This window comes from Gambusia affinis, linkage group LG23, assembly GCF_019740435.1.
Source record: "Gambusia affinis linkage group LG23, SWU_Gaff_1.0, whole genome shotgun sequence".
NCBI lineage: Eukaryota > Metazoa > Chordata > Actinopteri > Cyprinodontiformes > Poeciliidae > Gambusia > Gambusia affinis.
Genome location: NC_057890.1, coordinates 6,769,836 through 6,797,431, shown reverse-complemented (window position 1 = coordinate 6,797,431; position 27,596 = coordinate 6,769,836). Strand labels below are relative to the sequence as shown.

General features: G+C 42.9%; 2 protein-coding genes across 5 annotated transcripts; both read right to left on the bottom strand.

Annotated features, from left to right (window-relative positions):
- Positions 1-272: 272 nt before the first annotated feature.
- On the bottom strand, positions 273-7,624 carry LOC122826309 (sodium- and chloride-dependent GABA transporter 2-like). 2 transcript variants are annotated; one of them, XM_044108016.1, is made up of 15 exons: positions 6,947-7,624; positions 6,657-6,874; positions 6,073-6,207; positions 5,676-5,816; positions 5,505-5,592; positions 5,284-5,416; positions 4,983-5,117; positions 4,022-4,125; positions 3,788-3,912; positions 3,301-3,413; positions 3,073-3,210; positions 2,370-2,472; positions 2,177-2,277; positions 1,914-2,084; positions 273-1,029 (listed from the first exon to the last, which is right to left on the bottom strand). In XM_044108016.1, the coding sequence occupies exons 2-15, from the start codon at positions 6,772-6,774 to the stop codon at positions 880-882; spliced, it is 1,755 nt and encodes a 584-aa protein (XP_043963951.1). In that variant the 5' UTR covers positions 6,775-6,874; positions 6,947-7,624; the 3' UTR covers positions 273-879. The 2 variants fall into 2 exon arrangements, with proteins under 2 accessions (XP_043963951.1, XP_043963950.1); XM_044108015.1 differs by having other exon boundaries at positions 6,657-6,842.
- A 139-nt stretch (positions 7,625-7,763) lies between these two features.
- Positions 7,764-26,957, bottom strand: kdm5a (lysine (K)-specific demethylase 5A). 3 transcript variants are annotated; one of them, XM_044108011.1, is made up of 28 exons: positions 25,395-26,957; positions 24,396-24,473; positions 23,995-24,117; positions 23,688-23,858; positions 23,388-23,579; positions 23,110-23,188; positions 22,929-23,020; positions 22,656-22,814; positions 21,482-21,601; positions 21,209-21,367; positions 20,339-20,520; positions 19,720-19,882; positions 19,510-19,629; positions 19,242-19,436; positions 18,976-19,157; positions 18,758-18,882; positions 18,361-18,511; positions 15,923-16,043; positions 15,647-15,823; positions 14,462-14,640; positions 14,050-14,368; positions 12,248-12,808; positions 11,938-12,096; positions 11,538-11,666; positions 10,776-10,923; positions 10,452-10,672; positions 9,254-9,736; positions 7,764-8,745 (listed from the first exon to the last, which is right to left on the bottom strand). In XM_044108011.1, the coding sequence occupies exons 1-28, from the start codon at positions 25,539-25,541 to the stop codon at positions 8,464-8,466; spliced, it is 5,217 nt and encodes a 1,738-aa protein (XP_043963946.1). In that variant the 5' UTR covers positions 25,542-26,957; the 3' UTR covers positions 7,764-8,463. The 3 variants fall into 3 exon arrangements, with proteins under 3 accessions (XP_043963946.1, XP_043963949.1, XP_043963947.1); XM_044108014.1 differs by having other exon boundaries at positions 10,461-10,672; XM_044108012.1 differs by having other exon boundaries at positions 15,923-16,040.
- Between the last annotated feature and the right edge of the window lie 639 nt (positions 26,958-27,596).

Sequence of the window (27,596 nt, the reverse complement as noted above, 5' to 3'; positions counted from 1 at the left end):
GTAAGAGTACGAGTTTTGTTAAAAAAAATTTTTAATAAATATCTGACAGCCATCTTCAATTTTGTCACAATTTTTTTTCTGAAGAAATTTTTATAATATCTAATAAAAGTCACACATTTTATTTGATCTCCCCCTATAGGACGAGAGGGAGAACAGCAGCCAAAAAAAAGTCCAGCTCCTGATAACAATTAAGAAGAAAACCTGGTTTTAGGGTGGCTGAAAATAAAAGCTTTCCAAAAAAATATAACCAACATTTACAAAAAGAAAAAGGAAACAGTCAAAGACAAGTTTATTTAACACCATACTTACAGAATTCACATTTTTTTGTACAGTCAACATATGTTAGGTTATAAAAAAAAGCTAGTTTATGCCTTGTGTTAGCCTTGTGCGACGTAGCAATAGAATAATGTCTATAGCTACTTTATATTTGTGTTTATTCCCATTTCTACAACAAAGGATAACACACTAACTCTAAATAGTTTAAATACCGCAGAATGACTTCTGCAAGCATTTATTTAATGAGATAAAAGAAGATATAAAGATTACCGAATATAAAAGAACATTATGATGTTTACTTTATCAATCCAATATGTTGTCAATATTTCTTTAAATTTAAATAATTTAAAAATGGCACATTGCTTTTAAAAAATTATTTTCATCCCTACTTTTTCTGTCGGTGAACAAATACACCAAACCCAGCGCTGAACTTCCTCTGTATCTCCTGAATTCTTAATTTCACTTTTAGGCATGATTGCGGGTAAAGACGGTGACTTTTTTCCTTCTTCTTCCTCTTAATGCGTCTGCATTTGTGAGGAGAAGCAAAGAACTCTTTGATGTTCTTAGTTATTTTTCGTTAAGATAAGGTGCACCTACGGGACTTCACAAGGTAGAATCTCTCTCTGACACAGGAAAGTTGCCGTTTGTCATTGCGGTTGAGTCGTCCTCGGGAACAAAGATAGCCAATAACCTCTCCTGCTCCCTTTTGGTTTTAGGTAAATCATCGGATGGTGTGACGAGCGCCTGGATGCGCTGCAGACAAATCAATAAATAAATCAAATGATACATAAAATAGCAACTCAGAAACAACAGAGAATCTTTGGCTATCTTACAAAGATGCAGGAGGAATTTCTTTCCTAGTTCTGCAAAGAAAGAGGCAGATTTTCCACATAGCCCTTATGGGCACATGCCCAGGGCAACATCTGAGAGGGCGGAACAAAAGTACCATATAAAAAAAATATATATATATATATATATATATATATATATATATATATATATATATAGGCCCCATCCATGGTGCCATTCAGACAAAAAATTAGGTGTGGATGATACAGATTTAGAATTTTATCACAATATATTTCAATACTATTATGATAACAACAAAAGTGTTATTTATCAAATCTTTGTAGGAAACTATATGGCAGTGACAGCAAGCCATCGCCTTCATATTACCACAAACACCGCTCTTGAAGAACAAATATTTTTGAAATAAGCTTCTTTTGTACGCCGCTTACGTAAAGAAGCATGATTTATGTGGCGACCCACAGAGACTTCATCATATTTTTGAATTTACTGATATTTATTGACGCTCTTGTGAAAAAATAAAGATAAACAGTGGGATAGCTAGCAAGAATAGCACTGTCGTCAGCTTTTTTTCAACATTAACTGAAATTTATGGAAATCAAAATTCGCATCACGATAAGAAATTTTAAGACAATACGATAAATGCCGACGCCAACAAGAGACGTACCCCAAAAAGACTTAAGAGTGTCGGTGAACGACTCAGGGGGGCTGAAGAGAAACGCATGTCACTTTTTTCAGATTTTTATTTGTAAAAAGAGCATGACTACTTTTGCAAGACACTTTCGAGTTAGTCCAATCTTGAAATAAACGCATCAAGAGGACCTGCATACCTCTTTGAGTGTTCCCTGTGTAGTGCTGATCTTGTAAGCCATCCATAGAGGAATGCAGACCATGGAGGAAAGGGCAAGCAGCCAGCCTATGAAGTATCCCCACCACGGATACACGTACACGTTGTTGTACTTCAGAGGAGTGTATTTTATGAGGGAGAAGGCAAATGTCCCCTGTAGAGGCAAAAAGACAAGAATTTCAAATGTTACGATGGGAAATCGAAAAATCCCAGCAACTTGAAGGTTTCCTCAGCAGTGATCCTCACAATGCACGTGGCTGGGGTGAAGAACAACCAGCAGTACTTGATGTAAGGTCCCGGACGGTAGCCAATCATGTCCTCAATGTTGTCATAGAAACGGTCCGCACCTGCAAAGATGCGACGAGGACAAACATCGCAACACAGGGCCTAAAAATCTCCAAGCATCGAGTCTCCAGGGACTAGTTTGTTGGTTGCTCACCATAAACCCAGGCGATGCAGACGGTTTCAAAGATGGACATGAGGAGAAGACACATCCCGCTGGCTGCGTAGTAATCGAACAGCTGGAAAACATACATTCCTCCCTGGAAATAAATACAGCCGCGGGTCACCTTGTGACAGATTTATCTTTCAGTTTTCTTTCAGAAGGCATACAAAGAAAAAACGTTGAAGAACTAAAATTTTATTTTGAATCCATTTCCGCGAGAAGGAACCTTATCTGCAATAAATGTCAAGGTCAATGGATTTCCCTAAGCGGCGCTTTAAAAATCTCCTGCTTTTTCTGAAACTCCGTCTTCATGAAGTCATCGCAACATCGCTCCGCTTTGAACCCTTGAATGATGTTTGTAACCACCGTAGCACTGAGAAGCAGCTCGTGTTGTGAACTCAGCTCATGTACACTTCCACCAGGTGTCTGCTAATTGCTGCTGGCTAGTCTGAAGGAGCGGGTGAGTCATAGGAGATTCAAGAATTCGTCAAGCCCGCATGAAAGAATCCAAGCAACACCCCAGAGAATGTTTTTAATGAGGGAACCAACATTATGACATGATGTAGAGCTCAAAAATGTACATTTTATATAATAATTACCCTTTAAAAAAATAACAATTTAAGACTTACAATGTACAGAATATAGTCATATTTACAGATATTGTTCACGTGAATGCATTTGTTATCCCCGCCCCTACCTCCATCAGCATGATGAGGCCCATCAGGAACGAGAAGAGGACCACCCCTAACAGGAACAGTTCCCTGCGATTCTTGCGCCGGAACACAGTGGGGTACATGTCAACGATGGCCGTTACCAGGCTTTCCACACACACAAACTGTTAAATAACCAAACAATCACTAAGTATGCAAGAAACCCAGCAGCCCCTTTTGTCATGGCGGCAAAAAAAAGGTGCAAAGCTGGCTACCTGGCTGTCCAGACCCAGAAAAACTATCATGACGAAGAAGAGCGCGGCCCACAAGGGAGAGAAGGGCATCATGGAGACGGCACGGGGGTAGGCGATGAAGGCCAGGCCGGGTCCTTTTCAAAAGACAGAAAAACATATTCATACATTTTCAACTTTTTGTTGAGATTTCATGCAAAAAAATCTACTTTTTCTACTCTACTACTCTAGAGTAGTAGAGTAGAGGAGAAAAAATTGGTGAACTCTGAAGGCAATGGCTTGAGTTGGATTTTTTTTTTAAGTTTTTTTTTTTCTATCAGAGTAAAACGGGCCGAATACAAAAGGACACTTATTATTTCAGACCTTTTGTTTGTAAAGAATTTTGAAAATGTGGAAAACTTCATGTTTAACTTGTGGCTGCAAAGGCGATCAGAGCGTGGAGGTTCACTGTGGCTGAAGCGCAGAACGAAATGCTCGCCGATGCTCCGGCGCTGTGTTTCTAGTCTCTCACCGGACTCTGCCACTTCGGATATGGGAACGTTTTGCTCGTAGGACATGAAGCCCAGGATGGAGAAGATGGCAAAGCCTGCCACGAAGCTGGTGCTGCTGTTCAGGAAGCACAGAGCCAGGCAATCTCTACCGAAACACACATCAAAAGTCTTCACAGCAATAACACGTTTGAGATAGGAAAGAAGAATATTTGCTGTAAAATTTATGAAAGAAATTTTAGTACAAGTCGAGACACCTGTAGCAGTTGTTGTTATATTTGTTGTAGCTCCCCAGAGCAGTCAAGGAGCCGAGGCAGATGGCGTAGGAGAAGAAGATCTGGGTCCCGGCATCCATCCACACCTGTCATCAGTTTCATTTTAATGTGCAACGGAAATCCACGAACTTATCTTAAGCATAAATTATGAACAGCTTGACCGAACCTAGACTTTTTGGTAGTCCAAAAAAACAAAACAAAACTAAAACTTCTTGATTAAATTCAAAAAACCCATTATTTTACACTAAATTAATAAAAACGCAATATAATATTTGTTCTAACTATAATGAATGTTTACATCAGAAAACCGATATTCTTTTGTTGATTACCAATGAAGAGGATTTTTTGAGGATTGGTAATTTATTTATTTTTTCTTAACATTTGACACTGTAAGTAAAATATCTAAAATGTGTGAGTTATGCTACTAACAAAGCGGATCAAAAATGATTCCGGAAGAAATAAAAACAAAATTTAGCAGATTGAATTCTCCCAACTGACAGTGGAAAAGTGACAAGCTAATGGCCGAAAGGCTTGATACATAACTATCACTGTAGTTTCCACTAGAACCATCTTAACGACATAATCCTCAGGCATGGTGAATAAATCTGTACGAAGAAGAAGCAATAGTTTTCAAAGATAATGAAGTACTGATGCTCCGACTTTTTCCTTTATTTTTTCTTTTGTGAAACTGGAAAGGACTGAAGTTTAGTTATACGTCTCGTGAAAAGTAGCAACTGAGGATGTACATCAATAAAATAAACACCAAAGAACAAGACAAAACATCTCATGTCTTAATCATTGACTCATTTCGCCTTAAAACAAATCTTACTAATTCTTTGCTTCCCAGCTGAGAATCATGGGATGTCTGGATTTTTCTGCCCTTCGCTGGCTTTTATCAATCTGATTAGAGAGTTTTTCAAATGGTTTCTTTCTCGAACCGTACCTGTGGATCAGCCAGTCGACCCAGATCGGGGTACAGATAGAACTGAATGCCAATCCCGGCACCAGGCAGAGTGAGTCCTCTGACTAACAGCACAACCAGCATCAGATAAGGAAAGGTCGCGGTGAAGTAGACCACCTATAACGGCGAGGGACACGAGGGTAAGACACACGCAAACACGAATCCTTCCAAAACAAATAGCAGATGTTTCCCTTGACGCGCCTCCCAGCCCCTCAAAGGCACATCTGCGTCTTGTAATCGAGTTCAGATTGGGGCAGAGCTTCATTTTCTGATCCCGACCCACCTTTCCTGTGGATTTCACCCCCTTCCAGATGCAGAAGTAGCACATGACCCAGGCGATGAGCAGACACAGCGCCATGTCCCAGTTCAGAGAGCCCATTTGGTCGATGCCGGAGGAGATCCTCAGCGCTCTCCTCCTGCGCGGTCGGGAACATTCAGATGAGAAACAATCGACGAGAGAGAATCGTCCGGAACGGGCCCGGAAGCAGCAGCTCGACAACTCACTCCCAGAACTCCATGACGGGAGAAGTCGTGTTCAGGTTGGCCTCTTCGGCGACGGAAGCGTTTCTCCTCTGGAACTCGACGCAGTTTTCTGCGAGGGGGAAAAGTCTAGAAATGATGGCAACTCGATGCTACGGATGGGGCATTCGAGACGGTTTTCCCCAGATTCCTTACCTGTGTTCCAGGTGTTGTTGCAGGACGACCAAGGCAGGTCCCAAGAGAAGGAGTAGTAGAGGTAGAAAATCCCCCAGGCCAGGACAATGATGTAGTAGAAGTTCAGCAGAGTCACAATCACCTGAGTACCGTAGCCAAGACCTGCGGAAAGGATGATTACGTAAATGGATCAGCAGGCATGTCTAGAATGGTCCAGTCAAAGTCCAGGGCTGGAAATCGAAAGAACTAAAAGTCTACAACCTATCTCAAAAAAAAAAAAAAAAAAAGATTGTTCACAGATGGGCAAAGAATCCAGAAGTGCGGAGCTTGTAGAGACAGATTTGTCCCAATAAAATAAACTTTACTTTGTGACTGTAATCTGAGAAAATCGTAGGGAAGTTTCCCGCTCTTTCCTTACCTTCGAACAGGGGACTGATTTTTCTCCAGCAGGTGATTCCTCCCTGGCTGGTGTACTGACCCAGGGCGACCTCCAGGAAGAAGACGGGAACGCCGCAGGTGAAGAGGAAGATCAGGTACGGGATTAGAAACGCACCTGAGCATAGTAGACAGGAGGAGCTGGATTATTTATTGCACATGTTGCCTTAATGTTGTCTTTGTACTGAAACTTTATGTATAAAAAAAAAGAGGAAGGTTGGAGGTTATATATTTTTTTTTCCTCTACAAAACTTTGGGTGGTGCTCAGATTTCCGGCTCTCTGCGGGAACAGCTGCTGTGAAAGCGAGGGGCAACAACAGCTGTCTGACCCTGCTTTATCCTGAACTCTGACCCTTCCTGCTGCCCCGTGGAGGGACAGAGGGACAGGAGGGGCGTGAGGGGCTGGGGGGAGGAGGCGGTGTCCCGTTTGGCAGCTACACCAACAATCTCAACCAACAATTTCTTAAACTTAAGAGGAAAATTTGCCCTTCTACAACTTCTTTTAGTTTCGATGCCAGCCGTTGACCTTTAACCTTTTCGCAAAGCTCGCGTCGTATCTCTACTCACCTCCTCCGTTCTTGTAGCAGAGGTAGGGGAAGCGCCACATGTTGCCCAGGCCGATGATGGAGCCGGCCACGGACAGGACGAACTCCAGCTTGTTGCCCCACTGACCCCGCTCCTCCATCTTCTCCTCCGAGGCTGGAAGCGCCTCCTTGACGCGGTGGCTGCGGTTCGGATGGCCTGCCTTTGCTCCTGTGAGGCGAACGGAAACCGACGGAGAAAGGCTGATTCAGGTTGGAAAAAGTAGGAAAGGAAAAACAAAAACAAACAACAAATAATAGTAAAAGAATGTCTACCTTTCATCGTGGCGTCACCTCTGAAGCGTCTCTGGGGGTTGAGGGTGTTTGGAGATCTTTATCCAGAAAAGCTGAAAGTTTTAGTATTTAACGTGGCAGTGAAAAGGCGCGGGGGGGGGGGAGGGGGCGGGGCTTTGTAACGCTAAACCCGAGGCTGGCCTTGCACTCTCTTTCCCCTCCATCTGCCCCCCTTGGGTGCAAAGTACATCGCCGACCACGTCTCGACAGTTAAAATAAGGCGCAACATAAGAGTCAGACAGGGCGACCTTTGACCCTGCCCAGTCTCCTGTGTCTGTTTCAGCTGCAGCGCATCTCCGCTGAATAAAGGTGCTGTGAAAGAAATTGAAAATGATGGAGGTTTGCAGAGAATAACCAGGTTCCAACTGGGCTCGGTGCTTTGGATGGGAACTGGTGAAGCGTTGTGGCGTAAGCAAAGGTTAGGCATTCTTATTGTTCATTACATGGATGTGGCGCACGACTCCTCCTGTCAATACATTGACAGAAGCAGCTGAGGTCAGTTTCTGCCGGATTGGACTCGGATAAGTCGGCGCCGGCACAATCATCGGGCTCCATCTAAAATTGTGTGATGTGTTCATTCAAAAAGTGACATTTGCGGCTCTCTGCAACTTTTATTTTAATTGTATTAGTCTTTTGAAGCTACTGAAGGTATAAGAGAAATAACTTGCTTGTGACCATGCGGCCAGGTGGTGACCTTTGACATAGTTTAGCGTCTTTACAATTATTTTTGGCACAAACAAACCACAAAGCATTTCACACTGGTGTTATATTGAGGTGCAGAAAGAGGAAAGCAAATGTGTACGATTTGACTAGGAATCGTTTATTAAAAGGTGAGAAATCAAAAAGCCACAAACCATTTTTTTCCAACTGTTTGAAAGTTATATACATTATAAATAATTCCCACTACATTTTAACTGTTTTTTTTTGTTTCCTCCTAGTCTCGAGTCCTACTCACTGAGATGTTTTTTTTTCTTTGTTTTTTTTTATTTTTTTTATCAGAGAGTCAGAGGGCAACAGTGAGTGTCAGAGGGCAACAGAATGTCCCAGGATTGGGAACATGTTCATCTCTTCCGACTAAACCGAGCAGCTTGAGGAAATGTGCGAGTGCTTCACTGTAAATTAATAAAACCAGAGAACTATTTTAACCCTCCTGCAGTGTGAGCGCCATGTTCCGGAAGAGCGCAGTGGATATCGCTGCTCCGTCAGTTCCTGAAACCACGAGAGAGAGAGAGAAAAAAAATAAATCCTAAAAGCGCGCGTGGGGTCCACTCGACCTCTCTCAGGGCAGCGGGAAGGTTAAGGGAGGAAGTGTTGTTGTAGACCGACACCATTTACAGGAGGAGCATCACCACATCTCAGACGTCAGAGAGAACCTTTTTCTTATTGAGCCACAGAGAATTCATCATTTCTTGTGCTTCATAATCCATACGGTACCAGAAATCCTCGGAACGAGCCTCTACGCAGAGTTCTTCTAGTCGTGCACGCCCCAGTTTTTAGCGCTAGCTGTCCTGTCGAGGCTCCTGCTGTTGGTGTGACGCCGGTGGACTTAAGAGGGACGCGGCGGACCACGGAGCCATGGCCGCCGCCGCGCCGCACGGAGACAAGACCACGATGCTCTCCGCCGCCACGTCTTCCAGGGCCGCGCCGTCGACCGCGCCCGCCGCCTTCTCAGAGCAGTCCACGCAAATGTAGTCCTCGTTTTCCGCCATTTCGCACGACACGCCCACGCAGACCTGGTGGAACCACTCGTCGCAGCCGCCGTCGCACTGCACCCAGTCCACCTGGAGACGGAACGGAAACGCAATTAGGATGTTTGGAGAAAAATTTTAAAGAGGAGGAAATAAAAGCTGACGTATTTGTAGCCAACGCCCCCGAGGAAACCTCAAATAAAGGATGATGCTTCACATGGTCTTTGAAAGGAAGAAAACAGGAAAGAATGAAAGAAACAAGAAGTTCTCTTTCTTGAGAAAGAAAAAAAAACAAACACAAGAAAGAGGAAGAAAAGACAGCAAAGAAAGAAAGAAAACAAAGACAGAAAACAAGAAGGGAGAAACAGAACACAAGGAAGTATAGAACTTAAATGACCTACATTTTATAAATTCTTGCATATTAATATTTATTGAAGGAGCTTGTATTCCTAAGCAGAGCCTCAGTTTTTTGGAGCCAGCCCTGTCTGCTCTGTCTGCCCTCTGAGCTCTCTGTCTGTCAATCATCTGTGTTTCCCTGTTGTGCCACTTTCTCAGCAGGACGCGTCTGGACCCACAGCGGGGGAAGTGACCTCGTGCTCACCTTGTCTTTACACGGCCTCTGGCAGTTCTTCGCCGCACACACCGCGTTCTCATCGTTGGAGTCCTCGGCGCCCGACCAGTCGTATTTGGACGGGATGTCCAGGATCTTCTTCTCCTTCCTCTTCTCCAGCACATCCTTGATGGCCTCGGCTTTTGCGGCTGCCTTCTCCTTCCTCTTCCTCTCCTTCTCCTCCTTGGCCAACCGCTTGGCCAGCTGTTTCATCTCCCGGTTCTTTTCCAGGTTGAGCTTCAGCTTCTTCTTCTTGGGCTTGCCGCCGAGGCCGAGCTCCAGGCCGACCCGTTTCAGCTCCTTGGACTTCTGCAGCCTCATGTCTCCCATGGTGGCGGCGGCAGCGGCAGCCGCGCCACCGGCGGCGGCCATCAGCATGTGGTGCTGCTCGGCTCTCTCCAGCTTCCGCTTTCGCTTCTTCTCGGAATCTTTAAATTTGATTTTGAGCGGTTTCTCCAGCAGCGAGTTGTCAGGCTGCAAAAAGGGAAAAAAAAGTTCAATATTTTGCCAAAGTTTTGACTTGCAGAAGTAGCCACGCCCCGAAAACTGCTCCACATTTGGAACGAGACCAAAGGTTGTACACAAAATTAGAAATAAACTGTAAAGATGCAAATAAGCAATAACTTTTTTGAATAAGAAATAAAAATTTATAAGCCATTTATAGCAAAGGATGCATCCCTGGCAAAAAACAAAACAAAACAAAAAAAACTTGATATTAGTCTGTTGAATATTTTTGGGATAAATAAACATAGCAAAATCTGATTAATACGAGATTTTTTTATTTACAGAATTTGAAACTGAGGAGTTCTGGTTAGAGTACATTGTCAGATAATACAAACTGTATATATTTGTTGTCCAGTTTAGGCTCATTTACTGCCCCGACTGTGTTGCTCTTTCAACAAGTGACCACTTTTAGAGTCAGTTCACAATTAATCGATTGCTAAATTAGTTGACAATTATTTCAGTCGCTGATGAGTCACAATTCATTCCATTAATCGCTTCAGCCCAAATAAAAATCTGAAACTGTTTCGTTTTTGTAGCATTTATAAATATGCGTTTATAGCTCAAGGCGTATGGAAATGCACATAAAGCATTTCAATTCGTTCACACACAACCCCGGCACTCTCCCCCGCTATTCTTCCATTTTTAAGTTGTCGCATCTAGTTGCACAATCGATGCGCTCCCTGACCTCCATGACCTGCAAGAATCTCTCCTCAGAGGGAGGGTGCGTGGCTTGGAGAATCCTCCAGATGTGCTGGGTCTCATCCAGGGACACCTCCAGCAGGTCTCCCAGCATCATCAGGTCCTCCAGCTGCGCCTTAGCCTGCAGGGACAGTTCCAGCACCGGGGGCTCCAGGCTCCGGGGCACCAGGGGGGTCTTCCGCGGTTGCTTTCTGGGTGTGCTGAGGTCTGAAGTGCAAAATATTTGGAAGTAAGACAAACTATGCATCTGAATGGAAGGAAAATGTGTGTAGAAAAAAAGAAAAGAAAAAAGGAAAAAGCGAGCGCTCACTTTGCACACAGGACTTGGAAGCTGACGAGTAGGCGTGTTCGGCGCAGAATGAAGGCGTGGCGGCGGGCCACATGTGGCTGACCACCTCCTCAGACTTCACAGGGATCTCTTCATCGCAAAACAGGTAGGGCTTCACCTCACCTGGGTCCTGGACAAGCACACGTCACAATTACAGAGGAACTCTGGGAGCATTTGAAGGCAACACGGGGTTCTGACACGCTTTCCACAAATTACACGCTCCACTTTCCAGAGGTCTCAGTCCTCCCTGTGCATTTTATAGCATAAAACAAATAAAGTTCATATTTAAAGTTATGGCAAACTGTAAAAAAATAAAAATAAAAATAGAGCCGGCCTGTAACAACAACGAAAAAAAAGAAAGAGAGGAGGAAATAAAGGATACAAAAATTTAAGGCAGAAAGTAAAAGGAAGAAAGAAACAAAGGAATAAATAAAGAAACTTATTTTCTTCTTTTAAAAGAAACAGTAACTAAAAAAACAAAAATAAAGGAACAAAGAAAAAGATACAAAGGAACAAATAAATAAAGAAAGGTTTGAAACAAGAAGAAAACACACAAGGAAGTAAAAGACACATCTAGACAAAGTAACATATGATCTGAAAATACAAATATCTTCTGTATTTCCAGACCAAGAAAGTAAGTAATTATCTTACTTTATTTTCTCATACTTTTCCACAACTGGAAAATACTGAGATCATATTCCAGACCTTTTCAGGCTGTGTAGGAAATCTTCCCCCCTCACTTACCTTCATGTCGTAACCATAAGTCTCCCTGATGTCCTCGTCTGAATCCGTTTCCTCGTCATCGTAGTCCACAGACGGCCGTGGTGAAGCCGCTCTGCTGAAACCGGACTGCTGGAAGGTCTGGATGTGACCCTGCAGAACGGAGAAGGTTACAGCGTCTGGTTTCAGCTCGACGCTGGAAAACTCAGCTGGATTTCAAATCAATGAATCGCATGACAAATTAAAATGTGGTCAATAACTTCCATTCTGACGATTGTTATTTTTTGAACGGTATTGATGTTTAGATATTTTATCGATTTCATTTATGGTTTTTAATTTCCATTTTATTCATTGTTTTTGGTTAAAAAGCTTAACCAAACAGCGGCGACTTCTTCACAGACATTAAAGGGTTTTAAAGGCTCACCTGCAGGTCAGGGTTGGCGGCCGCTTTCAGCAGCTCGGCGTTGATGATCTTCTCGGTTTTCTCCCTCGCCGCCTGCTCCACCATGCGCTGGCTGAGCACGGAAAGCTTCGCCAGAGCTGAGGACAGCTCCTCGGTGGCCAGGGCTTGACGTGCTCGATCCTGAAAAGACAATTGGGCGAAAAGAAGCAAATTAATCTGAAAGCCAACACTAAAAAAAAAAAAAAAAAAAAAAAAAAAAAAAAAGAGAAGGAAAAACAAACAAACAAACAAACAAACAAAAAAACGTAGGAGAAGAGTTTGGCGTGAATACCTGCCAGCTCATAGCCCGCTCCGTTAAACACTGCAGCGCCTCTCCTTCCGGCAGACGCACCGGCAGCTTCTGCAGAGAGACCAGCAGGGACAGGATGGTCTCCAGTCTCGGCCTCCTTGACCTCTGGCACAGCGGACACAGGAACTTGGAGTCTTTGCTGTTGCTCTGCCAGCTGACGCCCACTTTCTTCTGCGTCCCCGTCTTGGGCAGAGGGACACAGGCGCCGTGGAACCAGTCCTTGCACAGCTCGCACTGCAGCATGAAGCCGCTGGCCGTCTTCCGGCACAGGCAGAACTTGACTTCCTCGATGTGGTCCGCCATGGCCATCTTGGCTAAGTTGGCGGCGCGGAGCGAGTGGATGGCCTCCACTTCCTTCTGCTCCTTGGCTTTGAAGGCGGCCACCACGGCCGAGGGGTCTCGGGCCTCCTCCAGGCTTTCCTCCAGGTCGCTGAGGGCGTCGGGGTCGTAGCCGCTCCGCTCCTTCTCCATGAGCTCCTTGACGCGTTTCCGCTTGCTCTTGCTGTTGCTGTACACGCCGATGTCCACACGAGGACTGAGAACCTTCAAAAAGCCAAAAATAAGTAAGGGAATTTTTTTATTTTGTACCCCAGAATCACACCGGATGTAACCTGCTTCCTATGGTTTATACTTTTAAACCGCTATTATTGAGTCAAAGATATACTGAGAAAAATATCAAAATATCGATCATTTTTGTCGGGAATTCTATATGATGAATAAATAAATCCAGCCACACAATATTTAAAGGGGCAGTATGATGTATTTTTCAGGTACAAAGTGCTATTTTACAGCACAATCAAGTAACCGGAACACCTTCAGCTGTTTTAGAAAAGCTACGACTTAAAGGAAATTTGACTTCATCTTGAAATTGGGTCTCTGTCTCTTTAAGAAATCCTCTGGAAACAGCTCCTTTAGGGATGCATCACAACATAGCCCCTGTATTAACCCTTTGACGTCAGCGACGTACTCTGCAATGTACTGAGAAATATTCCAGCAGATACGCAGTTCCACCCGGTGTTTGCTAACTGCTGTTGGCTAGTCTGAAGGAGCTAGATGGGGGAGATGCAGGGAAAGGCTGCTCTGCGAGGAGGAAGCTCAAAACCTTCAGAGGAGGAGCTTCACCTCAAAGGTGTGGCTAGGTCCAGCCAGGCGTTTTGCACACCTGAATGGTGCCACGGGAAACTCCAAGTATGCTTTTGATGGGGGAATCACATGATGTAGAATCCATGAAGGTGTGAAAATGACCTCAGCAAAGTATATGGACTTTATGACTGATCACTTTCTTCCATGGCTCAAAAAGAAGAGCTGTAGCTTCAGTAGTAAAATCATCTTCATGCGTGACAATGACTGCTGCAAGGAACACCACTGTGTCATTGGCTGCTATGTGCATGAAAGGGGAGAAACTCATGGTGTGGTCACCATCCTCCTCTGACCAAAATAATTTGGAACAGTGCATTTTGAGTTTTTTATTTTTGAAAAAAATACTGTTCTCATGGGGAGCTTTGTTCAGTAAAATTGGATTTATACTGTAATAGTTCATGACTTGAAAATTATACTGACCATCATTTGCATTGAGCATTTAAGAAAATCTGAGAAAATATCACTTGCATAATAATTTGGAACGCGGTTTATTATCACCGTATCAACCGAAGAGGGTTCAACATAATGCACTGAGCACTTTTGTTTTTAAAATCATAAATATTCAACAGAATTTTCCTTCCACTCCTCAATTTAAATAGATATGTGAAAAAGTTCAGAGGTAGGGTATGCTAGGGTTTCCCTACCTGCAGCAGGGTGTAGGTGGAGTTCTTCTTGAGGAAGGTGCGGGCGGTCCGCTCCCTCCAGGCTCGAGCCGAGGCCACCTGAGACTCCACTTGTCCGAGGGGATCGAGCCGCACGGGGATGGAGCGGCCTCTGGCCAGCAGGCTCTCCAGCTGCTCCAGGTAGGCGTAGCTGCTTCCACTATGGATGGCCTCCACCTTGGAGGTCCAGTCCTTGGCCTTCTGCAGGGCCTCTTCCAGAGCCAGAACATTAGGCAGATATGCTGGGATGTTCCTTGCCTCCAGCACAATGTTCTCCAGCGTCACCATGCTGTGGCGAGGCCTGGGTTTACAAGAGGACACACAGGCAGAGGGGCGGCGTTCTACATCCGAACATTAGGAATTCAAAGAAGTATTTTAGGATGGAAATCGTTACCTAGCCTGCAGGCAGGCCCGTGCTTTATCCTCCCATCTCTCTGAGACGGTGAGGACTTCCTGCAGCTCTGCCATTGCTTTCTCCACAGCGTGATGCGGCGCTAAGCCGACTCCAGAGTCTATCAGCCGCTTCATTAGCTCCAGAGTGACGCGGTGCGGCTCAGAGAGGGTGCCACGGACCTTCGGTTACAGAAAGATGGCAGAAGAAGCAAAAAACAAAACAAAAAACAAAAAACCTGCTTAGTTTGTTTTGAGTTCTAAAAATATTGTACAACTTTATCACTGCTAGCAAGCAAAAAGAAGCATCTCCCCTCACAGACACTTGGTTTCTGCAGGCTTCACCAACCCAAATCTAAGACTTTTAAAAGCCATTGTGAATAGAATGTCAGGTCATTCAGTACACTGGAGATAAATTTCCATTTAACCATGATAGATGCAAAAATACAGAAGGGATAATTTGGAGAAATTAAATTCACCTTCATTTGATTGATGGTCTTAATTATGCTATTTGGGATTGAGGGCTACAAGGTGATATTACTCTTGGCAGACTTTTAATTTTTGTTTTATTAAATTCATCGTAATATAGAACGGTTTCGCTGGAACCATAAGTTAAGTTTGGATTTATATTTGTTAATTTTGCTTTCAACAGTTAAGCTAGGCGCTAACTAGCAGGAGTTTTTTAGCCACTAGTTAGCGGTGGCCTCAACGTGTTGAGGAATGAGGATTTCTGAGTGCGACTCTAACTTTTGCCTGACAGAAAAGTCCCATGAGAAAAAAAAAAAAAAAAAAAAAAAACGACATTAAACAGTTTCGGTCAAGAAAAAAATCTTAGATATTAAAGTCCAACTTACTTTTCAAAATTAATTTAAGACATTTTAAGGCCATAGTTTTAGATAAACAAATAAGACTTTTTTAAAGATGCGTTGACGCCCTGTGATAGAATCAAACCCTTTTCCAAACAGTATATGCCACATTAATGATTAGCAACACCAGGGGTTAAGCACTACCCACATAAAAAGGCCTTAGTCCTCAACGCCGCTGTCGCAGGTTCGATTCCCGATCTGGTGACCTTTGCTGTATGTATTCCCCCTCTCTCTTTATCATGCTTTCCTGTCTTAACTTTTTCAAATAAAGCTCACTAGAGGCATAAAAAAACCTTAAAAAACAATCGGCACCACCCGCCCACCTCATCAAGCCAGCGTGCCTGCTGCAGCTCCTGCTTTAGCTTGGGCAGCTCAGGAAGCTCCACATCCAGGCCGCTGCCCAGGTCCAAAAGCTCCTGCAGCTTGGAGGAGTCGGGCATCTCGTCGGACAGAGCCACCTGGGCTCGCTCGTGGAAGTCCTCCACCGTCTCCAGTAACTCCTGGAGACACGGAGAGCATAAAAAAAACAAAAATAAAACAAAATAACAGGTGTTTGATGCTGCTGAAGGAGGAGGAAGGTTATAGGATTTGAGACGAACTTTGACTTGTCGCGCCTGGCTGATGATGCAGGGCAGCCGGAAGAGCTGCTCCACGAAAGCTTTGAGCTCGTCCACAGTCAGCTTGGTGCGGTTGCGGCTACTGTCAGAACGAAGGCGACTGCTGCAAAAACAGAGAAAACTCCCGGTTCTCATTTAAAGCAGACGAATACATAACTGAACACGAGATCATTTTATTATTATTATTTTTTTAAATTAACAACGCAGCACTTTCTTGATACAAATGTGACTAACCAAAGTAGATGCGATTACACAGAAACATCTTTCATGCTAATGAAATCCATCAGTAAAGTATGAATACAAAGTTTCACTCTGATGGAATGGCAGATACTTTTTACAGTCATTACAAAGTAAAAGAACCAGTAAAATATAAACCGAGGGGAAGAAAGAAACAGGGAAAGAGAATGAGGAACGGAATTAGGACTACTTAAAAAAAAATCTTTTTTTTTTTTTTTTTTCAATTTTCAATCTTTATTAAATCCTTCAACAATTAAACATACAGTGAAACCAATGTTAACAATATCACTACTGTGAAGTATACAACCTTAGGTAGTTATACAGAGAAGGATTTGAGTTTTTAATATTTTCCCCCCTGAATCCCTCCCGATCCTCCCGTACTCCCCCCACACCAGCCAGCAGAAGGAGCTAAAGGAAAAGGACAAAAAAAAAAATAAAAAATGTAAATAAACAGTACAAACACACTATCTTTTATTCTGGACCAATGGTGTTTGAGCCTTTCCTCTCTGGTTTTAAGAACGGTTCCCACATACTCTGATACGCCTCAATCTGACTGTTTATCTTGTAGATGAGTCGTTCATAAGAAGCAGTTTCTAAAAGTGCCGCATACCATTCTGTATAAGTAGGGATACTTTGACCTTTCCAGTGTCTTAATATAACTCGTTTAGCCGTTGTGAGGGCTATTTTTAACCACTGTACTCTTTTTGTTCCTATTTTGACTTTATAATCCAAGAAGTTAAGAAGTGCCAGTGTAGGTGTCAACAATAGGTTGGAGTTGAGGGTGCTGTTAATTTTCCCCATGACCTCCTGCCAATAGGAAATTAGTTTCGGAACCATGAGGAACATATGAAGCATGTCTCCTGAGCTCTGTTTGCATCTTCAGCAAATATCAGAGTTACTTATTCTAGCTTTGAATAATTTAACTGGTGTCCAATATAATCGATTCAGAATTTTGAACTGTATCAGTTTGGAGCGTGCATCTCTCATGGGCTTTAACATTTGTTTGACTATTGCAGCCCACTGTTCCTCTGTGAACTTTATGTTTAACTCTGATTCCCATACCTTCTTAAGTCCTGTATTAATATTGCAAGTGTTCTCAATCAGATAGTTATAAATATGACTTACCCGTCTTGGGGAGTCTTTTACTTTATTAAACATGGTGTATATTGGTGATTCCATTTGTATGGTTCCCTCAGGATTCTTTAATTTTGTAAGGCAGTCTCTAATTTGTAGGAACTTCCAGAAATCTTTGTGGTTCAGCTTGTATAGTTCTTGAAATTGTTGAAATGACAATAAGGTACCATTTTTGAAGAAGCAGTTTATACGGTCAATCCCTTTTATATGCCAGCTCCTCCAAAAAATCATTTTCCCCCCTATTTTTATTTTTGGGTTATTCCACATTGAGGCTGTTCCCTGAGCGAAAGGACAGCTGTTTGCTTTTTTATGTAACTGCTGCCAAACCTTTTTAGTGTGAGTGATAATTGGATTGGATTTAACTCCATCATTTGAATGTTGGGATAGATAATCAAAAGCTTTAAATGGAGCATTTATTTCACCTTCCAAGCTCACCCAGATTGGACTATTGTGGTTGTGTAGCATAATTGATGTTATTTGTGCGCTTGCAAAAGCTTCCTGATAAAGTTGCATATTGGGAAGTCGTAATCCTCCGTATTCTACTTTAGTTTGGAGTTTTAGGACAGACATTTTAGGCTTTTTCCCCTCCCAAATAAAGTTGTTTATCATTTTGTCCAGGGTCTTAAATATAGGGTGTGGAATTTTGAGAGGTAATAAACTGAATAGGTAATTTAATTTTGGTGTAATAATCATTTTAATGGCTTGGACTCTACCCCATAGTTTTGTTTTGTCTGATGGCTTGGGCTAAGGGGAAAAAAAAAAAAATCTTAATTTAATCTTCTGAGATCAAAATACCAAGGAAAAAAATAATAAAATTAGAAGAAAAATCAGATTTTTTTTGTTTTTGTTTCAGCAGCTCTAATCATCTTCTGTATGGACAGAAAAGAGGATGGATGGGTGAAAAAGATAGATGGACAGAGGGTGGAATGGATGGAATGAAGTCTAGAAATAAAAACAAATGGTTTTCAGTGATTCTCATGATCTTCAAAACACTTCAGACTCTGAGTTTTCTCAAACTTTGCCGTTTTGGAGCCCTGCTGGGAACCAACCTGTGCCTTTGCTTGCGGCTGAGCAGCAGCTGGGCCACAGAGGAACACGTCTCCGCCTCCTTCACCATCTCCCTCAGGCGGCGGAACAAAGCGTTCTCGGGATACTTCCTGTCCTCGGCGTCCTCCAGCAAAACCTTCAGCTCTATTAGATCTACCACAGAGGAAGGAGGAGCGAGAAACCAATCAGTCTGGAAATCAGTTTGCTGGTGCTAATCAAACTCTCACACACCTCTGATTTTAGCTCATTTTTTTATACATATAAACATGTTCCAGGAAGGTTCCTGTTCTGCGAGAAACATTCAAATCAAATTCCAGTCTTTTCTAGACTCTACAGAAACCCTGTAATATCCATTTTATCGTCATGTGGATGTGTTTATACAGCTGAATTCGGGTCTACCTTTCTTGTTTTTCTGGTCTGCTGCTAAAGCCTCTGCGACCCGCTTGGCCCAGGTGTCGTAGGACTGGGCCCGCGTCTTCACGCCGTACAGCATGGACGGAAACTCCTCCAGATCGTAACGGTATCTGAAAGAAACCAGTTGCACACATTTACCCATTAAGCTGAAGCTCCACAAAACCCACGCTGAGCCGTCGAGCAGGAGCAAAAGGGGATCTCACCGGAGACACTTGCTGCCGAGGGGACAGTCGCAGAGGTCCTTAGCGTGATGGAGACAGACGAGCCTATCGGGGCTGCAGGAGCACGTCAGCGCAGACAGGAAACACGTCGTCTTACACTTGTAGCACTGGCGCTCGTCGTCTGGAACGAGTTCGAAAACCTCCTGCTCCGATGAGAGCACCCCCTTTGAGGAGAGATGACAAAGCGGACAATGACTGCACTCGTGTCTGACGATCAGCGTTCAGCTAACCGGAAAGAAAAGACTCACCATCTCCTGGACAGCCTGCCTCAGCTTGGTTTCCTCCTCTATCATATTGTCCATTTCTTTGAAGACGGCCGCCGCCAGCTCCACATCGAGGTTCTCGGGATCGGCCACCATTTTGCACAGAAGCTCCTCGTGGGAGAAGACGCAGTAACGGTGGAGGCGGCGGTAGTGGGCGACACACTGACGTCCCAACGGCAGCTAGGAAAGCAGAGAGGATGTAAGCGCTTTGAATGGAAACAAAACCTACAAGAGGAGTTCTTGTTTTCCTAACCCAGTCTGCGGTGCAGAAGTTCACAGCTTCTGCAAAGTTGTAGCCCTGGTTGAAGCCGCTGTGGTAGGCCCTGGGGAAGGTTACCACAAACTCCCCTGCACACTGATTGGTTCGGTAGACCTGGAGGAAGAGATTTATTTTATTCACACGAGACGACTCAGACACCTCGTCGAGTCAAATATTTAGACTGCAGGTGTTTGGGTTACTCACGGGGACGCCGTGATCCATGAGAACGTTCGGATTCATGATGGTGACCAGCTGATGCAGGAGGTCTGGCTGAGAGTCAAAAAGCTCCGGAGCCAGCTTTTTCATGACAGCCTCCAGTTTCTCTGCTGCAGAGGCCGGCACGCCATACCAGGTTTTGGGCTCTCCCCTGGAGGAAAGACAAAGGAAAGCAACAGATTAATAAATATTAAAAAAAAAATAGAGAGAAAAAACATATAGTTTATTGAACAGTTATATTGCTTGCATTTTAAACCACATTGAGATTAAAATAATTCCCACCAGATTTCCAGACAGCCAATGAGTTTAAACAACTGCATTGTTGTCAAAAGCAATCCACAAACACCACAAAATGATATCTGAAGGCGTTCCACAAGGAGCTATTTTAGTTCCCATTTTGTTGTCTATTTTTGAAAATGACTTAGAAAGTACCGACTGCAAACGAAGTCAATTTATTTGCCGATTATGCATTCATACATGTTTCCAAGCTCAATGTTTTTGACTGTTAATCACAAAAAAAAATGTTTTTACTTCATTTAAGAGCATTTCCCCTCCGAAACACCGCTCCAATGCAATAACGGTCACCTCTACATGAAAAATCTCTCACCAGTGAAGGAAATTGATGGAGTAGCTCCAGTGGTCCTCGATGTGCCAGCAGAACGAGGAGAAACACATGCCCACGTACAGCCAGGGCACCTTCATGCCTGATATGTCAACATTAATGTGTGTGAGAACGGACTGCTCCAGGACTGGCATGTTGTTCAAGTTCCAGCCCGAGTTTGCATATTCCTGCCAGAAGAGGAAACGAGGACTTCTTTACTAATGGGTCAAACTACATCGTCACTTTTTTTCTCTTTTTTTGCCCAAAGTGACTTTGGGAAAAAAAAAAAATCATCATCTTTTTCTTTCCAAAAGATGTTTTGACAAATAAAAAAAAAAAAAACACTTAGAAATGACTTATTTTAGCAAGGTGGCATTATTACAATTATATATATTTTTTTATCATAACTCATTAATGTTTTAAAATAGTAATTAATGTACCTCATACATTTTTGTTTAAGCACAAACCTTATAGTAATGCAGTACAGAAGAGGATTAGAAAAAAGGAAAGAATTCTGACTTTAGAGTCAGAATTCTTGGCCCTAATCCTCTTCCGTAAATGCAGTGCCTTAAATTGAATCAGAATTTTCCTTCAATACGTGGACTAAATTGAAATATGCTTTTTGTTATTTCCATTAGTTATTTTATCATTACATCAAATCGAAACTAATTTGATCAAAAAATGTGTTGCAGTGAAACAAGTTATAGAACTTACGTTGACACTACTGCCGCCTAGTGGCTAAGAATTAATATTTCAGCAGTTTTTGTTGAATAGGTCAGGGGTGATTTTTTTTTTTTTTTTTTAAATAGCAACTGAAACATATTAAATTACAGAATTCAAAGACCAAGGCCATGTGAGGCGTACGAGTGTTCTCACCTCTTCATCTCCCAGAAGCCTCCTCTTGCCGTCCTTTATAGGAAAACCACTGCCCACGTCCTTGGAGCTGATGTCAGCGCCGTACTCTACGATAACGTCCTCCTCAATGCTGCTGACCAGGCGCCAGAACTCCTTCTCGACCAACTCTGTCGGAACCATCTAATAACACGCGGAGGACTCTGTTGAGCTTTCAGATCGAGGTTCAAGCTGCCGTGACTCCATTTCCTCACCAACGGGTCAGACACACTAGCTCAAAACGTTCGTTCTACTCACGTGAACTGGCATGTTGAAGTAGTCGGACTTAAAGTGGTCGGCCATTTCACCAAAACTCTGCAGCGTGTACTCCCTCACAGCCTGCTCAAAGCCAAACGCCTCTCGGGGCTTGCTGCACTCCTGTGAGGGAAACAGAAAGGCGCATGAATTTGAAACAAAATACACAACAGACGACATTACGAGTGATCAGCAATAACAAAACTCTGGTTTTGACACACAAACCTGTCTCAAATCTTATTTGGCAGACAGGAACTACTTTGTTTAATTTGGTAATTAGTATTCTGGCCAAAAGAAAAAAAAAGAAGTGAATTGTGAGGTTCCCCAAGGGTCCATTGTTGGACCACTTCTATTTCACACCAATATGACCTCATATCTCTGTGTCACCGCACAACCCTAGTCCTCTATGCTCACTGATACAGTGTGTCCATAATATTAATGAGGCTCAGTGGGTCTACAGAACACAGAGCTTGCAAGAGGCCTGACAGTAAACATGTTTCCCTGCTAAATAAACACTTCATAGCAATTTTAATGGCTCTGGAGATCAGATGATGATTAAGTAAAATGGTTTTCTGTATAATTTAAAGTTAGTTTTTTTTTTTTTTTTTAGGTAAAACAGTCATTTTAAAATAGTTTCGGGTCATTATGCAACGAAATTAGAGTTGTCCCTTCTTTTTTGGATCCAGTCTGAAAAAAGTGTAATGAAAAGAAAAATAACTTTTGCTGGATGATAAATTGTCCAAGAAGTTATTGGAATAAATGATAATATCGTTGTTTTTAGACCATTTTCAAGTAAAATGACAGAAATGGCATAATAATGATAGAAACCACTCTCAAAGATCAATAACCTTTGAATTCTAATGAACATTTAACACAGGAACTGGAAGACACTTTAAATATTCAAAGTAAATAAAAGAACAGAAACAACAAATAAAATGAATCATGACGTCTCTGTAAACAAAACTGTTTCTTAAAGGAAACAGTAAATCATGCATATGGAAATCAATGAAGCGGTTTTCATTCATCATGCGGTTAAATCATTTATTGATAATTGCGTCAGGGCCAGTTCTAAAGCTGTAAGAGAGCACAAAAAAACAGCAATCCACACAGTGATAGCATACCAAATGTAAAAGGTCTAGCTAAAGGTTTGAACTTGTCAGTGAGTCTCGTAGCCTACCTCAGCGACACACTTCGGGCACCTCCAGTCTCCTCTGGGTACGTCCTGCAGGGGTGGAATGAGGCAGAAAGTGTGGTAGCTGTCGTCACAGCCGTCACACAGCAGCAGCCGGTCTTCCTCGTCGCCTCGTCCACACGCCAGGCAGAAATAAAGATCGATCTGGGGGAAGTAAAGAGGGCACAAGAGATATAAAGACTGTCACGGTTCATCTAACTCAAGAAAAAAACAAAACATAATACTCAGAGTTTGAGCAAAGATGGCTGAAACTCTTACAAAGTTGACCTCCAGAGTCTCCTTGCGTGGTCTCATCTTAATGGCGAAGGCCTGGGCTTTGAGATGCCGCTGCTTCTTAATGAATCCATCGTCTGCGTAGAACGAGAGCAGTGCAAAAACGGATGAGTCCACCTGATGTTTGCAAGACGCATTTAAAAAAAAAAAATTTTAAATAATTTACCAGCTGATACAATCTCCAATCCGACCATCTTGGGACTCGTTCCGAAGATTTTGAGGCTTGCGGGCTCCTTGTTTTCCCTCTGTGGAGAGAAAAACAGCAGAAAACTGTAAAACAGACGGATTCCGATGGAAGGAAGGAGCTTAGTACAACTCATACTGTATAGTGGTTTACATTTCATCATCACAAGGAAGAGCAGCAAACATATAGTAGGCAAGTGAGATCATGATTTTCTGCAACTGGTTTATGTGATTGATGTAAACTGTCACTCTGCCTCCTACCTCCGACTTTAGTCGCCTGGATCGCCTCTCTGAAGGAAGCCGATCTTTGGTTTGAGTCATGTCACCCTCTTTGTCTTTCTCCTTGTCGTTTTCATCCTCCTCTTCTTGCTCCTCTTCCTCCATCGCCTCCTCCCCGACACCCTCATCCACTTCTTCCCCATCTGCTCCCTCATCGTACAGCCGCTGGATGCCCTGATTAAAAGCAATAGGCAGAAACGAATCGACGTCGTTTTCGGGTCCGAGGCGACCGCCAGTGGTTTTAAACAAATCCACGTCCGTAGAACGACGGGCGCCACTTACGGTAAGGGTAGCTCCAGACTGGAAGAGCTCATAAGGGTAAAGGAATCTCTCATAATGCGAACGTAGAAGAGAACCGGTGCCTTTTCCCGATGGGAAGCCCATGCGAGTCGCCACTTTGGACCATCTCTTCTCTTTGCACACCGTCTCAAATCCGCCTTCAGACGACACAATCTGAAAGGGATGGAAGGGTCCAACTTAAGGAGATTAAGTTATTTGAATGTGTCCAGGAACTTTCAGCTGTGCTCATTGTAACCGCTGAGTGCAGAAACAACCATCTACTTAAAAAGGCCAGAAAATCTGGCTTCACCTTGCTGAGCTGATAGAGGTCCAAAATCTTTCTCTCTACATGAGGGAAACGGATCTTGGATCCTTGCAGCTCCCAGAACTTTGCAATCTGATCCAGGAAGTTCAGTTTTACTCGAGTGAGTGCCTGTAAAAAAAAAAAAAAAAAAAGAGATTAGAAATATAGATGATAGAGTGTTTTAAGTAAAACTGGTGTAGACGTCCAGCTAGTTATGAAAGGCTTTAGCGGAGTCTTTCTGCTGACCCGAATTTTAACAAGGACAGTATAAATCTTCACATAAAGTTTCCATCAATGGCTACCAAACATTTTATTTAGCGAGGACATTAAAGTCAATTTGATTTCATCTAACTGGCCAAATATATCCTCAATTTGCAAAAACCGATAAAAAACCCCCCCAATCTCACCTCAAGTTCATTGAGTCTCTGCACTCTGGGCGTGAAGCGGAAGTTGCGAACATCACAAGCAAACGGAGGCTGCCAGTCCTGACAGACAGAAGAGAAACAGTAGGTACCCCCAGAACTACTTGAGGAAAGAGGAAATGGAAACAATCCAAAATGGATCGAACGCTCAAAGCAGCAATGATTAAAAAAGATAAAATAATAGGAAAAAAAAACAACCTTTAAGACACAAGGTTTCCCCCAGAAAACTTGTTAAGCCCGGTGGTTGGGTGCTAGGGTAACTCATCCAGCGTGTTTTTGAGTTAAAAAATGTTCCAAGTTCACAGGAAATTTGAAAATATAACTTGATAATTATGTATTATTAGAAGATTAATATCTGAACACCAACTAAAAAGTCTTAAAAAATGCAAACATAAAAAAAAAAAAAAAAAAAAAAAATGCTAAGCCTGGTGGGGGCACAAGTAAAGCCTGGTGGCCCGCCAGGCTTATAATACACAGGGGGAAACCCTGTTATAAGAATAGCTATACGCCCAATTTACAAGTGTCTCACTGTGCATTTTATTGGACTGTTTGGTTGAGTTTTAATTAAATTAAAAGTAAAATCCTGGAGTAGCAATTTCAAAAATATGTAAAGCCATAAGAGCTGTCACTATTTCCGAGTTGACAAGAGAATTAGGCCTGTATTTCCTCCAATGTCATCATCGACATTATTGATCTACAACTTAGTCGTCAGGACAACAAAAAGCAAAGCATTAAATGCAGGAGCTGCTTAAAGCTTTTTAAAACAGTTTTCATGACAAAATACGGAAAGCAGACAAAGGACACAAAGGGCTAAGAAATTAAGCTGTTTGACCTTTGTTAGAGTAGCCAACTAGTAGTTGAGTTACAAAATTCAGGCAGGCCTACAGTAAACCTCGGCTGCGCACTTTTGATATCATCACAAAGGATAAACCCGTGCAGATTTCAAAAAGAAGGCTTTTCTCGTGCTCAAATGGAAGAGTTTACCTGGGGAGGTCTGATCTTGCAGATGCCCGTTTTCTCTGCAATCGGTCGGATCTTGTTGATGAATCCTAAAGGATCCGAGAATTCCTCCCAACTCGGCTCAAACACCGGGCACTCGGGAGGGGGAACGAACTCGGCGAACGCAGCCATGTCGAAGTGAATCCGGGGAAACAAGTCATTCACACACACAAAAAAATACGCTCAAAATAAAAGAGTTGACATCAAGGCTCCATGATTTAACAGCAACCGTCTTCTTGGGGAAGTTCCTCCGCGTCCATGATTATTCTGCAAATCCTCCCTCGATGAGAAATGTATCACATAGCAGTGATCATGTCTTGATTCATAATGAGGCTTGTGAGAAGATCCAAAACACAGAAAAAGGTAGCAGCTAGTGATGAGTGTACTCCCATCCTCCGTAAACAGTAGGGTAGGCCAGGCCGGGAAGTGTTCACCTGAGACGCAGGGCAGGGTCAGTCCGACACGCTATCATCTCTTTCTTCCTTCGGGTTTCTGCGCTTCCAACAAAGTTATCAGCGCCGAGCTCGCACTTTGCTTCTTCTTCTTAAGAATGCCACCCAAACTGGACTCTAATAGCAAGCTCCCGTAGCCTGATGATGTATTCACTGTTCAACAACTCGTACTCAAAGGGGCAACAAGCAGGAAGCTAATTAAATCGGTGCTAGCTTAGCTTTAGCTGTCTGTTGCGCATCTAAACATTGCCGTCAGACGAATAAAGTCGCCTAAGCGAGCTATTCTTCTATCTTCTATTAAATTAACATACATTTTGAAAGCACAGACACATTGTTTTATGCTTTAAAAAGTTTAAGGGTGGTAGGTGTGCCCATAAATGAACGTCGTCTACGAGTAACATAGCTACATTAGCATATATGCACTAGCACTAGCAAGGAAGAGAGAGCCGTTGTGATGCCTCCAGAGAAACTCGGAAAAAACAGCATTTTCAACACTAGTACTGAGGACAAAACATATAAATGAAGGTATTTTATCAATTTAAGTTCAAACTGTTTTTTTCGTTAAAAAATGTCCAGAAGCTTTTTGTTTTGGCCTTGCTGCTTAAATTTTGTTCTAGGGTTGTTTGGCAAGACAAAACTAAATATTGTTTTGGCAGTACAAAGAAAAATAAATTAGTCATAAGTTGAGCTGAGCTGTGCCATGGTGGGTTAGGAACATAAATCCTTATACTTTTACCTTCTTTTAAAGAAAAGGCAATTATAAGAAAATCTACAATTATAAATAAATTTTAAATAAATACAAGAAAGTAAGCGGAGATATTGTTCATGCTGAAAAGTTGGCTATCAAATTAAAAGAAGCTTTCGGTCATTTTTCTCTCACTTCCATTGTCCTGTTTTGTTCGACTTGTACCTCACTTTTTCAGGCAAGAAATTAAGTTTATAGTGGCTTACACGGGACTATATCGGATTTCATAGCCTCGAAACCTATGGAGTACAGATGTATTTTATAGAAGTGACCAGCAGGTGGCGCTCGCGGACAGTTTTTCTTTCGGCTGATGTTTGGAGGCTGTCAACAAGCCCACCCCTCACCTCACAGTCCTCAAACCTGTGACGTTCCCCGCGAACTTAATCCAGTAGCACTCCGCCACATCCGCCCATTCACAGCTGCACCGAGGATGCGGAGGGAAAACTCGTCATCACGTCTTCATGGTTTCGGTCGCATTTGGGCGTTTAGGTTCGCATGGACTTGGGGCTAAACAAACTCTCCCCCCTCCACCCGCCTTCACCTCTATCTGATGCAGACTACAAATCAAACTCTTGATGCAGCTGCAAGGCGAAGACCTGGAAAGGATGAGTAATTTGTAGACATGTCTGTGAGACATTTTGTGTCAAAACTCATTGAGCAAAGACTGTACATTGTGTGCAAGGATTTATTTTTTTCCCTTCGTTTTTTGTTGGATTTAAGCATGCGTAATTATACTTAATATCTGCAGAGTGTAACATCGTCTCGCTCTTTTGGCACGCCTTGCTTCTTGTGCGCTTTTACGCACGGACGCAGACTAAAACTGGCGCAGGTTGAGGTAGTAGTTTGTGCTGTTGGCCGGGTCGACGTGCTGCCCCATATGGAGATGACTGCGCAATCTACTGCCTTGCCGGCGCTGGTGACTCGCAGCAGAGAAGACTGAAGACTTATTTGAACTACCATCTGGACTCAGGTTTTTTAGATAAATGTGAG

What these genes read in the sequence shown, in the direction of transcription:
- LOC122826309 (XM_044108015.1), bottom strand. An exon ending in AATCAGTCCCCTGTTCGAAG is followed by an intron (nt 5,817 to 6,072) that starts GTAAGGAAAGAG and finishes TCCTTTCCGCAG; the next exon opens with GTCTTGGCTACGGTACTCAG. An exon ending in TCACCCCAGCCACGTGCATT is followed by an intron (nt 2,085 to 2,176) that starts GTGAGGATCACT and finishes TTGCCTCTACAG; the next exon opens with GGGACATTTGCCTTCTCCCT.
- kdm5a (XM_044108011.1), bottom strand. Translation starts at nt 25,541, where the DNA reads ATGGCTGCGTTCGCCGAGTTCGTTCCCCCTCCCGAGTGCCCGGTGTTT. An exon ending in ACCTCTATCAGCTCAGCAAG is followed by an intron (nt 23,859 to 23,994) that starts GTGAAGCCAGAT and finishes CATCCCTTTCAG; the next exon opens with ATTGTGTCGTCTGAAGGCGG. An exon ending in GGCAGGCTGTCCAGGAGATG is followed by an intron (nt 19,158 to 19,241) that starts GTGAGTCTTTTC and finishes CTCTCCTCAAAG; the next exon opens with GGGGTGCTCTCATCGGAGCA.